Source organism: Sceloporus undulatus, chromosome 8 (genome assembly GCF_019175285.1).
Source record: "Sceloporus undulatus isolate JIND9_A2432 ecotype Alabama chromosome 8, SceUnd_v1.1, whole genome shotgun sequence".
Classification (NCBI taxonomy): domain Eukaryota; kingdom Metazoa; phylum Chordata; class Lepidosauria; order Squamata; family Phrynosomatidae; genus Sceloporus; species Sceloporus undulatus.
The window spans coordinates 13,193,509-13,209,708 of record NC_056529.1 but is presented as its reverse complement, the minus strand read 5'-3'; the positions used below and the strand labels follow the sequence as shown (position 1 = coordinate 13,209,708).

The window sequence follows — 16,200 nt, the reverse complement described above, 5'->3', positions numbered from 1 at the left end:
TATGTGTAGCAATTCAAATTAAGTCTGTGTGTCATACAAAGCAGGCCCAGTTTTGCTGCCTAAACCAAAGGACAAGATAGCAATTCCTTCCCATATATACTACCCATTTAGCAGTTGAATAGTGTTTCACCATTTGTAATTGATTGCCATTCTCTGTTACAACCTACTTGTTTGCAGGAGATAGAGGGAGCAAGACTGTTTGTGTGACATATACATTTATGTCCTTCAATAGAGGAAAATGGCTAGTGATGCTAACGTTCCTCTTCTCCCTGCATGTAACATATGAGATTAAGGTCTCACTCTGCCTGATGGTACGGCCAGCTCTGGTGCCATACAAATGAGATGTAGGAAATGTGTTCCTAAATCTTTAATGTTTCATTGGTGCGCTTAATAATATTTTGTCTTCTATGTTTTAACCATATCTATTTCTATACATATGCACATCCCTCTGTCTTTAGTCAATGCAGTCATAATGTTGTCTGTCCCTTTAACAAAGATTACCCATTCTCTCCAACCCCATACATTCTCCATCAGCATCCCACTTTAGCTAAGGTTAGTCATTATCTTATGCACCAGTGTTAACTGTGGAATTGTTAATGCTAATCAGCCTTCTCTCCTAAACAGGAACTAAAAGTGAGATGGGAGCACAGAATCCCATAGTCACTTTCACTAACTATTGCCAAGAGATAGGCAGCATTACATCTTCACTGGTTCATTAACCCAAGCAAATGAAACAGTAAGTGATCCAGACAAACACAGCCAAAGCAGATGACAACAAACAGTGCCAAACCATGTCACAGAAAAACAGCCTTATCACAAATCATTATACAGTAATGTGATAATGGAATCCACAAGGACGGCTTGAGATGGAAAAGGCCTCTGAAACCACACTGCTTCCCATAAGGGCATCCTGCTAATATTATATGCACAGTTTTGCAAATACGCCTGCTCAAATGTCATTTCTAGGAAATGCTTTTTTGGTTCAAAAATGCCTGAGGTGCCTATCAAATGCAAATAGAAATGACTCTCTGTTTTCAAATAATTTACATTTCTTTTATCTTAATGGACTATCTGTACTTTTGATGTGATAAACTCTACAAAGTCTGGACTTTTAAAAAGTTATCAGAGTACTGTAAAAAAACTTTTAGCATATTCAAGTGAATCAAGTTTCAAAAGACGTGTCTAAACCTGTGAGTCTTGATAACACTGGCAGAGACTAAATTAACAGCTAAAGTTGATTTGGTCTCTAGAAATTGACTGAATTAGCATGCCAAAAGCTGTATCACTCCCTTCCTAGCATTTGCTTTGAAAAGGTCCATGGTGCTGATGGAACAATGACAGATGCCCACCCAGTCCTGGGAAACTGCTTTCTATCACATGTCAAGATATGAGTATTAAAAACCTTCCAAGATTTAAAATATCACCAGTGTAAATATTACCAGTGTAAAACTAGTGGAAGTATTTGAAGTTCCTTACTGTTTTTTATGAGATGCATTTTTTTTGTTTGTTGTATATGAATTATAAATGCATGTTGTCTTTCTGTATTCAACTGCTCTTGAGCAGCATAATGCTACAAATTCTAGAACACACGTAGCAATGGCAATAGCATTTACATTTCTATACTGCTAAATAGTGAGCGCAGCACTCTCTAAGTGGTTTATAATCTGTAAACCAATTGCCCCCAACAAGCTGGGTACTCATTTTACTGACCTATGAAAGGATGGAAGGCTGAATCAACCTTGGAGCCCTGGGATCGAATTCACAACATTGTGGCAGCAATACTGGCATTTAACCACTGCACCACCAGGGCTCCTTATACGTAGGTACCTAAGGTACCTAATTCAGTAAATAATATTTGAATTGGATCAACAGTATATATCAGAATCAGAATGCACAGATCCTAGTCAATGGAGAGAAGACCAAACCCTGCAATATTAACAAAGTTGCGCGTCAAAGATGCCCAGTATTACAAGACAAAAAAGAAAGAGGAGGCATGGGATTATCTAACATGAAAATATATTATTACATTTGCGGTATGCCTTGGGTAAAAGAATGGATAACATTAGATAACAAAAGACTGCTGCAATTAGAAGGTTTCAATATAGACCTTGGATGGCACACTTTCTTATGCTATAATAAATTGAAAATGAATAAAGAGTTTGGAAATCATCATGTAAGGTGATCCTTATTGAAGATATGGATGAGATTTTTTAAAAATGCTTGTGCCCAAAAATACCACTCTGGACTTTCCCACATGAAGCATTCCATAAAAAAGAAAATCTACTTAGAGACAATTGGCTAATCTAGAAAGTATTACTAAAATAAAAAGAAGGGAATACTGCCAACTAAAAGAAGGATTTAAAAGAGATAAGAAACTCGAAAGCATAGAGACAAGCAAAATAAAATTAGAACAATTACTCGGGTCAGAAAACAAATGAACCATCAAAAAATTCTATCACTTGTTAATGTCATATGAGATGGAAGAAGAAAATCAAGAACAGTATGGTAAGATGGGCACAGCATGTTGGCCATCCAATACATTTAGAGCAATGGATTAAATCTTGGAGAATAACCAACAAGTTCACCAAAAGTAATGACCTTAGAGAAAATTATTACAAGCTTTTCCACAGATGGCATCTAACACCAGCAAAGATAGCCAAAATGTATAACAACCCAAAAAATAATTGTTGGAAATGTGGCCAAACAAATGGGACCTTCTATCATATGTGGTAGAAGTGTGATAAGGCTAAAGAATACTCGAGGGAAATACACAAAGGAATAACTGAAACACTAAAATTGAATTTTCCTGTAACCCCAGAACCCTATCTGTTAAATATGCCAACCAGTTTAGGAAGTCAGACAGAATAAGTATATGGATGTATACTTCTATATGCAGTAACAGCTGCTAGACTGGTCTACGCTAAGAAGTGGAAAGACCAACAAATCCCGAATATCGATGATTGGATCTTAAAACTAATGGAAATGGCATAGATGGATAAATTAACAATGTACCTAAGCAATAAGACCTTGCAAACCTATGAGGATGAATGGGAAAAAATAACTAATTTATGGACAACAAAGATGAAACAATAATAAGAGAAATACTTAAATTACTTTACAGGATGTACAGAGGTGTATATCAAAGGTAAAAATAACAAGAGATTATATAGGATTTAAAAGCAGATGTTAATATAACAGTATGAATATAGATATGTAATATGGTTGAACTTTGTTTTTGTTGTTGTTGTTACCTATAATAAAAGGTCAAACTTGTGAGAAAAGTATAACTAATATTTAGGCTCAACTCAGTGCTGCTTAACAAGACTTGGATCAGAGATAGGGAAACTGCAGCCCATGGACCCAAGTCTCTTTTTTGTGTGTCCTCCAGGAACCCTAGAAAACCCAGACCCCCAAAATTTTATTACCCCCAAATGGACAAAATTACACCAAAAACTGCATCAAAATGCAGTAGTTTTTCTGCTTTTCTTGCCATAACCACCAAAGTCCTCGAAAAACAGCTGAAAATCAGTCAAAATGGAAACTAGAAATGAAGTGACCATAAATAATGCAAGAACATGTGCATGTGAAACTGCCCCACTTACTCCTGCACAGTTGTGTATCTCAATTTAGATGTTCAATGAATGTCTGGGGATCCTGCACTCTTATATTTCTGTTTTACAGTGGTTTTGGATGGGAATTTGTTTCAGGGAGTGGAGAAGATTCAGCAAAGGAGCAAATTCAATTTATTGTGTCATGAGGTAGACAGAAAATGGTTCTATATTTGGGGATTTGCAGCATTAGTTTCCTAATCCTGGAGAATTGCAAACTTTGCTTTAAAACGTAGCAATAAATAATCACTGCTTTGCCATTCTTATTATCTTTGCATCACCGTTTCGCCTCCCCTCCTCAAAATGTTTCTCCTTTTGCTTCCCCCTCCCCAGCTTCACAATGAACACTATAATTACTGTGAGACAGGGATATGTCTTGTGCTTAGGCATACTGTACTCATAGTAATACATATTAATAAAATACTGGCTTACCGCCAAATTTAGACCCAACTACAGCAGACCCACTCAAATGAATGGGATTTGTTTGTCACCACTTATAATCCAATTTGCTTTATGGATAGATACAGTGAAGGAGCAAAATTAATATGTTAGGTATGGGAGCTACTATGATACTTGTGCTGGTTTTATAGAATAGAAACTTTAGATCTGATCAAGCTAATTTTTAAAAGCTTTACAAAAATATCATGCAAGTGACTAGAAATCTAAACCTCATAATTTTTCCTGATTAATAATTTGGAAGAATACAGACTTACCTGTTTGCCCTGAACTAAAACATTAGTAATAGATGGTGCAAGGCTGTCCACTAGTTTACATAAAAGACTTGCTGCGAAGCGCACAACAGACCTGAGGGCAGAAAACAGAGCAATCCAGCTAGAAATCAAACACTAGTTTAATGAATTCAAGAATCGGATTGAAATGTTGTTGCCCCAGTTGATCCATCCTGAAACACTAAACATTTCAATAAACATATGATATTTTGAACATGAGATGTGTCTTCATAGAAGATCTTTTTTTTGAGGAGAGGCTAAATCTTGAATTATTTAAGCACTGAAACAAGCACACTTTAATGGCTGTGCTGAGAACATGATCTGAACTCATTAAACTGCATTTTGCATTATAAGACATTGCTGTTCTGTTCTCTGGCAGAACATGGCTTAATAAAATTACACAAGCAACACAAATTTTATTGCTTCAGACCTCCTTAACAATTTGCATTCAGTAAAAAAAAAAATCCACATGGGTATTTGAGATTTTCTGAATGCTCAGGCATTTTCAACCAAATTGCACTATCCCATTTTTGTAAAGGAAACCAAAGTGTTCAAGGGATTCATGGTTCTTAAATAACTTCCTTACAAAGCAGACAAACGTTTCTCTGTTTGCAATGTAGAAAAGGGCATGCACAGCAAACATCATTTGACAATCTTCTCTACTGAAAAACAGATGCAAAATATTCCATTCTTATCACATAGAGAAAATGAGACACTTTTTGGTAGCTCACTTGTGAAAGGCAGCAGTTTTTAATGGTGAGTTCTAATGGTCTGATTCATGTGCTGACCAGCTCATCAAAACATGGATATTAAAACATGTGGCAAAACATGGCAAAAAAGAGATATCACAGAGTTGATCAAAATATGATGAAAATTAAAATTGATCTGGTGATTACGCAGACAGTGAAAAGACAGCATGAAAATTACCATATTTATTCCACGGCTTTTTATCTCTGCTTCTTAGCATTAGTAAAAAAAATACTTCTGGTAAGAGGTAAAGTATATGTTTCAAGCAACATGCTGTCAAGTATTTCTTGCTGTGCTATATAGCATCCTGTGGCAAAATGTAATCAATGGAGTGCAAAATATCAAACTCTGGAAACTTTCAGAACTATCTAGACTAGGGATGAGCAAAGTCCTCCAGATGGTGTTACAGTGCTACTCTCAGCAATGCTAGCCAGCATATCTAACAGTGAGAAACACTGGGAATTGTCCTCTAACGTTATCTGAACGGCTGCACGGTTATCAATAGATAACCCACATCAGAATGTGGCTAAAAACTCATCAGAGACCACAGATAATGTAAGAGGAAGATTTTATATATGTGTGTACATATAAACCCAAGGAGACCAAGGTTCAATGCCCACTTGGTCATGAAACCCACTGATGACCTTGGACAAATCACATGCTCTCAGCCTCAGGGAAAGACAATGGCAAACCTCTTGCCAAGAAACACCCATGATAAGTTTCTCTTAGGTTGCCATTAAGTCAGAAACAACTTGAAGGCACACAACACACACACACACACACACACACACACAGAGAGAGAGAGAGAGAGAGAGAGAGAGAGAGAGAATGAGAACCATGTAAAGTGCTGGGATTAAAAAGGGGCTGCAGCTTTATAAAACTGATTTTGTAATAACATAGATACTACTCAAAAGCAAACCTAATATATTTTTGTTTCTGTTTTCTGAAGGGATGCAGCAGAACTGAGTGTTTCACATTGTCTAGTACTGGCTTTGTAACTGAAACAATAATTAATCAGGAGAATTAATGAATGAGCATGTGACATTTCACTAAGTTAGCACAAAATTCATCAGCCAAATTGACATTGACTTCCATGACAACAAATGCACACACTCTTTAATATCAAGAGCAAAGCATTTTTTTTTAAAAAAGACACATCTTCCAACATAAGCAATACCATCAAAAATACAAATAAGCCAGCACACCTCAAGCAGCACTGTTTCAAACCTTGGTGCACTTTACCTGCTTCCCATGGACTAGCAGAGTTGTAATATGAGGGGCTAAAGAGGCAGAAAATTTCTGATTGCATGCCGCACTGCAGCGTATCACCAACCTAGATATGGCACAGAACAATTTCAAAAGAGGAATTCAGAAGATGGCTGTTTCTACACTGATCCTGCACAAAATTTATTTAGTGTTCCAGGTATTCTGGAGAGGCATTTCCAAAAATGGGGTTGGAGCCAGAGAGTCTGAAGTTGAAAGATCTGTTAGGCATGCAGAACTAAGAGTGCTGTACTACTTCAAACATCTTGTTACGGAAATTTCTACTAACAGAACTACTGAGAACTAGAGTGGCTTGAATATTGGATTCTGGGAAAACAGGGTTCAAATCCCTGCTTGGCTATGGAGCTCACTGTGTGACCACAGGGAAGTCACAATCTTTCTTAGAGGAAGGCAATGGCAAATCTCTTAATAAATCTTACCAAGAAAACCTCATCATCCCTTTGGGTCTCAATAAGTTGAAAGCAATATGAAGGCACATAAATATTATAAAGCTCCATTATGGGCACACATTTAAATGTGCTTGTGGGGTTTATAAATCATAGTTAGACCAGATTTTCCCACCTGCTATAGGCCTTAGGACCTGCTACAAGCCACATTTCCCCCAAGACTCCTTTTCAGGGTAAACCCCCCCCCCCCCCATGAGGCTGTGCTTTGTTTTAAGGGAGAATAATGCCCCCTGGTTATGAGTCTCCTTTTTAAAATAATTTTTAAAATGAGCAGTGGATACAAGGGTTTCTAGGGGTCACCAAACCAGACAGGAGGCTGCATGGACACATAGCCCACCTTTTTTCTAGGTGTTGTGGAATACATTCAACAACCCAGCTGGCATGGCCAGTGGTGAAAGGTATGTGAGCCAACACATGGTAGGGACCAGGTTTATAAAAACTGCATTAGACAAGTCCTTGATAACTATATGAGATTCCAGGTAAAGAGATAGCATCCCTCTGAATAAAGGATGCTGCAGACAGACATGAAAAAGCTGGCCAGCAGCATCGTGTTGTCTTGGAAGCACCCAGAGGCATCTGGTCAGCTACGGCTGTAAACAGGGGGCAGACAGACCAGTAAAGCAGTTCTTATAATCCTAGCCACTCATTGGATTACTGAGAGCATATCCATTTAATTCGATCCAGACTGAAACATATTTCCCAAAGATGATTGCTAGACTCCTTTTATGACACAGCTGGAAGGGGAGCAAAGGAGATATTTATCAGGAGCTCTAAGCAAAGCCTGGTGGTTGCAAAGGGGGAAAAGACTGTTGCATGGCTCCTCTGTTTCAACATGTACTTGCTAAAAATGTGTAATGATACTGAGGTGAAGTACTGACATGAAAAGCAGAGTATCAAAGAGATCATAACTGGATGGGACTAGCAGGTGACTTCAAAAAATAATAGATCTTTTTTAAAAGCTTCATAAATGTAATTCAACAGCTGACTAATTTCTAGAGCAGCAAAAAGGACCCAGAAATCATGAGCATTTTAACAGCCCTTTTAATAGTACAAATTGCCCATTACAATAACGCATTGTTTCTGAGTTGTGTTCCCTCACTCTAACTCTACAGTTTAATTCCGCAGTTTGGTTGCTCTTTTCACAATCCCGGTACATTTGAATTTCCACGCATCAGGGATCAAGAGAAAAGATTTCTAATGTTCTAACCAGGATTTAAGACCCTATTTTATTTTTCCTGCAAATGAAGCACTGGATGATACTACAGAACAGGATGAAGCATGACATTTTATTAAGATTCAAGCGTTAGAATCCTAAACAATGCAGCTCTTGTGAAATTAGCCTAAACATGCTGACTTTAACTGGAAAAAAGATATGCAGCAGAGAATTCAAAAATGACAATGTGACAATATCAATAGGAAGCAGAAAGATAATAAAATACAAACCAGAGCTTTTTGCTGCCAGCTTTTCGATATATTCTTTCAATATGATCAGAGACTGTACCTAATTCACATATAAAATGAACATGACACAAAAAGAAAGGGAGAGTTATTCTATAGATCATAATGGACTTGTTCTGTACATTTTATGCCACTGTCTAAGGTCAGGTCAGCATTACCTATTATGCGTAAGACAACAAAGAACTGATTTTCCTACACTTGTTTATACAGGTGTTTAAATATCAGTGTTTATGTTATTCACTTCATAGGTTTCCAGGTGAAAACAACATTTGTGGCACTGGATTTCTCTTAGCAATAATAACTTGCAGTGTCACCTTTATAGCCTATAAGCAAATAGACAGTTAACTAAGAAGGTTGTGTAGAACTGGAAGTCAAAGGGGTTCCTGAGTCACAAATGCTAGCAGATAGAACACAAAGATCTGTGAGTCCAATGAAATGAACCCCCCAGTTCAGCAAACTGGCATCTGTGGTTATGACCTCATCCAGAAGGTCTTGTTGGGGCACTCCCAGGGAGAGATTGTGATTATCAATAATTATCAAGCTTCCAACAAATTTGAGATGTTGGGTGAGATGCAGAATCCGCCTTCCCTGAGAGAAGGGATATTTAGCAGCTGCTCCCAACTTTTTGTGTAGCATTTTCAGGGTGCTGCAGGGGGTGTTGTAGGAAGAAAGGAACCCCCCCTTCTGCCAGTCCAGTTCCATGAGCGAAAATCAACATTCAACCCAATATATTCATCCAGAGAAGTATATATTCTTCTTCGTGGTCTCTGCGAATCACACAAATGGGTTTAGACTGACAAGCTTAGGTCAGTGGAGGAGTGAATGTCATGATACAAGTTTAGAAGTTCAAACAGATTGAATTTATTGAATTACAATAAAGGCATCAGTGTCACCTTGTATGCATCAAGGTATTGTAAAATTGAACCAAGGATATATAGTGAAAGCAAAACATCAGTGTAAACCAGAAAGTAACACTGCCTTCCCAAAAGCTGCATCATGTCTGGCCCTGGTATCCAGCCTGTAACGTTTGATGAAAGTCAATGGCTGGGACCAGACAACAGTTTTACAAACATCCTCCAGTCAGAAAGGCAGAGGATGCTGCTACCGCAGGATCCCCCTGCATAAGGGAAAATCCGCCTATGCTTGAGCCCCATAGGAAATAATGAGGGGCATGTATGTGGTGCGTCATGGGCGTGCGCACCATTGTTGATCTCCTCATGCGGCTTCTGCATAAGCTGGAAGCTGCATAAATTGCATCCGTGCATGGTGCGGGTGCACTGTATAGTCCTTGTTGCTTAGTCCTTTAGCAATCTTCTTTGCAGCATAAGCCTAAACAAAATATTACAGCATATCTTCTTAAATTAACAGTTTCAAACAACAGAGTCTTCTAGCATTCCTTCTAGCAATACCTTCCTCCAGCATTCCTTCTTGCTGAGCTTTGCTGCTTACATTTTCCTTCAGCCCTGTACCGTGTGCTCTTTGCTACACTGAGTTTGACCCATCCCTTTTTATATCTCATGATGACTCAGCTCTTCATTAAAAACTGTTTGTTTCACAGTTTGTTTTCTGCTTGCCACTCCTTTCACAGTTGTAAAATATATACTACTACTTTACTACTATTAATAAATCATACCTTCCTTAGTGATGAAATTTGGGCCTTCTCTTTTGAGCAAAATGTTCAGCAGAATTGCTTGGCTTGCTAGGCAGTTGCAGTCCTGACAACAGATAGCCATCAAGTATAAATCAATAGCATGGAATCACAAAATATAACAACTTAAAAGAATAAAAGTAGCCTTTCTGATGGTGTTACACACACACACACACACACACACACACACACACACACCCGCGTGCACATTTAAGAAGATACCCAAAATTTCAAGTATCTGCCTTATTTCCCATTGGAACTGATGTGCATTTCAAGACTTCCAGAATTCAATACATTCAGGAAAATCACTGTGATCATAAGGTCACAAGTAAATGATACCTTGTGGATCTAAACAAAGGTCACAGATATTTTGGAGTAGCCCAAAGTCTGACACACATTCCCCTCAACCCCCACAAACTGGCAGTAGGCAGAAGTTTAGGACTTGCAAAATTAATTAAAGTTCAAGTAAAACCTTGAAACAAAATGTTGGAAAAGAGAGTGTTTCTGTTGAGAATACCAGACATGACAATTTCCTCTGTGTCCAGATTTACATGCCCTTACTCTCATAGTCAGTATTTTGGGTCCACATCTCTTGTGCGCCGTGCCATTTAGAGGTGGCACATGAGGCATGTCATCGGCACGTGTGCTGTCTAAATGGACGAGCGCCCAAAATGGCACTAGGGGCGTGCAGACGCTCCATGCTCCCCAGCCCTAATTTTAGCCCCAGGCTGCCGCAAAGCAGCGGTCTGTACTGGGCTTTTCTCTCTGACATTGTCATCTTTTTCTCTTGCTTAGAATGGCAAATTTTGAGGGATCCACTCCGTGTCTCACAACATTGGGCTTATCATGAAGCTACCCGTAACTCCATCTTGTTGTGTGCGTGGTATCTCCTGAGCTACATTTGTGTTAGTATGCAAGAACAGAATTAGAAAGAGAGGAGTTGTGTATAAGCATGAATCACCTGGATACCCACCCCTCAAATTATCTCCAGAGTTATAATTCTTTAGAGCAAGCTTCAGGAGAGTTTGAGGTCAATTTTTAGCTCCAGGATCCAGCCTTAGCCATAACAGCCCCATAAAACTAGTATCCAGAAACTGGTATAGTTAAAAGGCCATTTAGGTGGAAGCCCCAAGGAAGGGTGGAACAGAGGCAATACTTTGCTGTAACAGGGAATCACTACTCCTGGAAGCTTCCAGCACTGGAAGTTCTCATAGGGAAGGGGATGTCATCAAATAAGGGAAGAATCAGAGACTTCAAGCAATGCTCTAGGGAGTTGCAGTCCATAAGCTACATGATTCCCATCTGTTGCCTTAGAGGAACTCTTGAAATGGTTACAGTAAAATATACTAAAGAGGCGATCCAAAACAATCTGCATTGATGGAATTAAATTCTATATTTCCTCTCATATTCTCAGTATCTTCCAGATTTTCTATCTGTTCTGAGAAAAAAAAGGGGGTTGGTGAATATTTTACAAACCTAATAGCTTATTTAGATTAAATCAAGCAGCATGTGTGTGTGTGTGTATGTGTCTTTCCATTTTAAAAAATGACATTTAGCAAATAATGGGCTTCAAGAGATAAGCACAAATCAGTAGAAAAAACTTTAATTTCTTCTCCTACTTGCTTACATTTAGTTTCTGAAGAATCTCATAAGTTGGCCTGATTTTCCAATCATTTGCATTGATATCTGGCTGTTGTTCTAATTCAGTCACATTTGGTGTGCTGGTTTGTCTTTTGACTTTTGAATGTTTTGGAAGGTCAAGCTCCTCAAAACTCTTAAATTCTGGAGGCCTGGGGGGAAAAACACCATTGAAATCACAAAAATCTAGCAAACATGTTAATGACTGATCTTTATATTTTTCTTTCAAATTATGCAAAATAAATAAATCTGGAAAGTTGTTTTGAGATAAGTAAAATAAATAATAAACTTTATACCCCACCTTTCTGCTGCAGCTATTAAGGCATCTTTCATGACTAGAATATATTGGAATAATACATACTCTCAATAAATAAATTGACCTCCCCTTTAAAACAGGATTAAATACAATACTGTACAGTTAAAATGACAGCAATTTTCTAGTAGAGGCAGTGGCTACATAAAGCAGGGAAAGTATAGAAATTAGACTGAACTATTCTGGGAAAGCCTGCCAGAAGAGATCCATCTTGACACCTTTTTTGAAGCTGTCTAGGCTGGTTATTTGATGGCTCTCCTCCAGCAAGGCGTTCCATAGTCTGGGAGCAGCAGCAGAGAACATCCTCTGGGAGCTTGCCGTTAGTCTGGTTTTTATGGGTTGCAATAAATTCCTCCCAGAGGACCTGAGGGTGCAGGGTGGATTGTACCGAAGTAGGTGATCCCTTATATAGGTTGGACCCAAGCTATATAAGGGCTTTAAAAGTAATCACCAACACCTTGTACTGCGCCCAGAAACCAATAGGCAGCCAGTGAAGAGATTTCAGAATAGGTGTAATATGAGCACATCTAGTTTTACCGGTGATCAGCCTGGCTGCCATGTTTTGTACTAACTGTAGTTTCTGGACTAGGTACAAGGGTAGCCCTATGTAGAGCGCATTGCAGAAATCGATTCATGAGGTTGCATGCACTACAGTTTCTAGGTCCCTTACTTCCAGGAAAGGGCGCAGCTGGTGTATCAGCCGGAGCTGATAACAGGTGTTCCTGACTGTCGCATTCACCTGATTTTAGATGCTATGGATACATGTTTTATTGCAATATGATTTAAAGTACACCTACTCTTCTGTATCAGTGATTCTCAAGAAATCCAGTTGTTCAACCACTGCACCAGAAATTAATGTCTAAAATGGAGAGGAAGAGAATGAGAGAGAGAGAGGGAGAGGGAGAGAAATAGAAGTTAGTAGTAACATTACTATTTATGTACAGCATAGTCTTCTGGACTTTCAGGATAGTCCAGAAAGACATAATAGGCAATATGGAACCTATTGTCTGCTATTAAAACTCCAACCGTCTGCAATTAGCACATTGCATTTCCTTTGTTTTACTTCTGAAATGTTGACAGGAAGTGATGTGACATGACTTTCAGTTGCCATTTTGCTAAAGCAACAGAGAGTAGCAGAGGTATTCTGGAGCAATGGGGAAAGCACAGCCTGTAGGCCCCTCACACAGCAAGCTGAAAATCGGCCCCTGGCCCCTACACAGTTACCCAAGTCTGCTCTTGTAAAACACCCGCAAATAATTGTTCTAGTTATTTTGTTTTATTTTATTTATATCCTGCCTTTCTCCTTGTACAGGACCCAAGGCACCTCATATCCAGTTTAAAACATGGTACATTAATGGCTTTATCAGGCTATTTCTGGTCTTTTTAATGCTTCTCTTTTATCCATAACTCCTCCGGCTGAATTCTTTGGCCAAATATTTGTGTTCTGTTGGAGAACAATACTGCTCTTTCCATTATTAATATTTGATTAGGTGCATGTATTACTTGCTACTATAATTCAGTAAATATTCACATATAATTTCTAGGAAAGGTGGACTACAATGAAACAACTCTTAAAGTTCTTCCATTAAAATAAGTTCCTCAGAAGCAAAGGGAAAGAAATGAGTATCAGTGAATCTTTGAACATATATAGTGGAATGCCACCACAAGAGGAGACTAAGGCAACTGTGGAGACCAGGTTGTTTGGCATTATTATTGCTGATGTTGCCCTTCTCTCTTTAATTTATATAATCCCTTGAGCACAAATTATGATACAAGAATTACAGGCTGCAAATGTGAAAAGTATTAGGACAGGAAAACGTATACATTTGGCAGCCAAAAGGGATGGAAATATTTTTATGCAAATACTGCAAGCAAAGATTATGCAGCTCTGCCATGAATTAACATCTAAAAACCTAACTGAATATATATCCTGTCACACACATACAAACGCAAAAGCTAGAAGTAAATTACGAACATGCAGTACATATTCATTTTAACAGATCATACATTATCAGCATTTTACCATCTCAATATTTCAGTTTCTCCTCGTTGCCTTAAAGAAATGGACAATATCCAAAACATGACAGACGATTAATTTAGGGAATTAATGTTTAAACATTAGCAAGAGGAAATACAGCACCATTAAAATGGGAAAATTTTAATGTTTTAATATTCAAAGATAAGGTTGATAAGTTGAGTATGGCTCTAACAATCAATTCACAGGGAATTTTGCCAAGACATATTCGAACAGAAGTAGAGTGGAAGAGTGGAAGGTAAGAGTTAAAAACCAAAACAACATCAAACCAGGCATTTGCCATATACAAGCTTGTTCTCGTTCAAACAAATGAACAACAACAAAAACCACAATTAAATAAAAATTAAAATAAAGGTGTGCAGTATCAGCCCCTGGAATTGGCAGAAGCCTTTGGAGTGGTGAGTCCTAACATTAAATACAATGGTTGCTAGCCTCTTTTTTTTGGTCATCAAAGCAAGATGTGTTACACGTTACATTTTAGATTCCAATTCCAGTTCATGTCCTTGATACAGGGGCCAGGAACAGAAAGACTTTAAAAGAAAGATTTGGGGAAACAATCCTCTGAGACTGGATCTTGCTATGGCTGGGGTCTACAGATATTATCATGACTTACAAATCAACTGTTTTTTGTAGTTATTACAAATTCCCTTCCCACATTTTCTAGCAAGCACAAAGATAAAACAGATGAAGCACCAGTAAACCAGTCAAATGATACTTGACTACAACACTGCCAAGCAAATCTTCAAATGGCACAGGAGAAAATGGGATAAGAAGGACTTGGTTCACCCAGAGATTGGTATGAGCGTGGAAATCCCATGCAATATTTGGGGTGACTGTCTGACCGTAAAAATCCATTTGGCTTGCACACATTAGACAATGAATCACAGAGGTGTGAAGCAAACTGCAACAGGATCTACCACAATAAGCAATCATTTCATTGTAATAATATCGCACTTTCAATCACTTCTTCCTGAACATGTAAAAAAGATGATATGGTATAAAGTAATAGCTTCAGTAGCTGAGAGGTCAAAACATAAAAGTAATCTTGGGGGGGTGGGAATCCACACAAAGTCCTAGCTCAACAGTAAGATAGCTTTAAAGGTGTGTGTGATGGCAGGGGGTGGGAGCTTTGGTTGACATCAACTCCCATCATTAATAAGAAATACAACATGAGCAGCAGTGATTGTCAAAGAGATGAAACATTCTTCTAAACCATGTATTAATTATTAAGAAAATGTTCATGGAAAGGCAACAAGTATAGAGCACAACTGCCCTCTAAGGGCTCTGAAACAGCCCAGCTTTAAAAGAATAACCCTAGAATACATGTTGTGATAGCTGCCTGGGAAAGTTTCAGTAGTCGATATGACAGCATGGCTTTTTAATCAAATAAAACCTTACTGTCAATAAACCAAGCAAATTACCCCATATGTGTGGGAACAGAAAATGTACGCGCATGCACACATACAACTAATTTATAATTACATTTAATACCATCAGGATCACCTAAACAGATTAATTATAATTAATACCATCAGGATCACCTGAACTATGAGTTTATATATATTCAAATGGCTCTTCTAGTTTTCTAAAATAAAAAAGCAACTAAAATTCATTGGACGATTATTAATAATTGCACTTATATAAAGGTCATCATACCTGCAGCCTATCCACATGAACTTTCACTCCCCCAACAACACCTTTCCTGAAGCTGGCAAGCATGTCTAGTATTGGATTGAATCTGCTTCCCCTGAGGGTTAGAGCAAAATCAAGATTCAATACAGCAAACTTTAAGCTCTGTGCAGAAGTGTTAAACTTTATATCCACCTCTCTGTCTGTTATAGCTCACCTTATATTATCCTCCCGAATCAGCACCAGGAACAAAGGGCGACCGTGCATTTTCCAGTACTGCTTAATGAACTGCAAAGCATTCTACACAAAAAGAAGAAAATGAGAGGTAGAGGAAGAAAGATATAAAGACTGTGATTCCAATAAACTCTTAAAATTAGCAACAGATTTTGGACAGGCAGATTTTTTTTAAGAAAATGAGACCCAAAAAAGTTACTTTTTAGACTGTAAGCACTAGAACCACCAATCAGCATAGCCATGGTGACAGTCATGGGGATTCTGGAATTTGCCTATCTCCCAAGCTCTGCAAATATATACACAGGCATATCTCACTTGAAAGAGCTTTCTTAATATGACACTTTTCAGTTATACAGTACAGCATCTTTTTGTTACTCACATTCAGTCTGCCAATTGGCCACATGTGGCTATATCTAATAATAATAGTAATAG

At 38.2% G+C, this 16,200-nt stretch overlaps 1 protein-coding gene across 7 annotated transcripts in view; it reads right to left on the bottom strand.

Annotated features, from left to right (window-relative positions):
- PHKB (phosphorylase kinase regulatory subunit beta) overlaps window positions 1-16,200 on the bottom strand; it is a 116,065-nt gene that overhangs the window by 21,293 nt on the left and 78,572 nt on the right. For 4 of the 7 annotated variants that reach the window (XM_042480744.1, XM_042480738.1, XM_042480740.1 and 1 more), the window contains 7 exons: window positions 15,752-15,834; window positions 15,562-15,652; window positions 12,668-12,729; window positions 11,547-11,709; window positions 9,905-9,986; window positions 8,257-8,314; window positions 6,326-6,416 (listed from right to left, as the gene is read on the bottom strand). In XM_042480744.1, the coding sequence (XP_042336678.1) occupies window positions 6,326-6,416; window positions 8,257-8,314; window positions 9,905-9,986; window positions 11,547-11,709; window positions 12,668-12,729; window positions 15,562-15,652; window positions 15,752-15,834 (630 nt within the window). Of the gene's footprint in view, window positions 1-4,321; window positions 4,413-6,325; window positions 6,417-8,256; window positions 8,315-9,904; window positions 9,987-11,546; window positions 11,710-12,667; window positions 12,730-15,561; window positions 15,653-15,751; window positions 15,835-16,200 lie in introns of all 7 variants that reach the window. The other 3 variants (XM_042480743.1, XM_042480739.1, XM_042480741.1) reach the window with 1 other exon arrangement.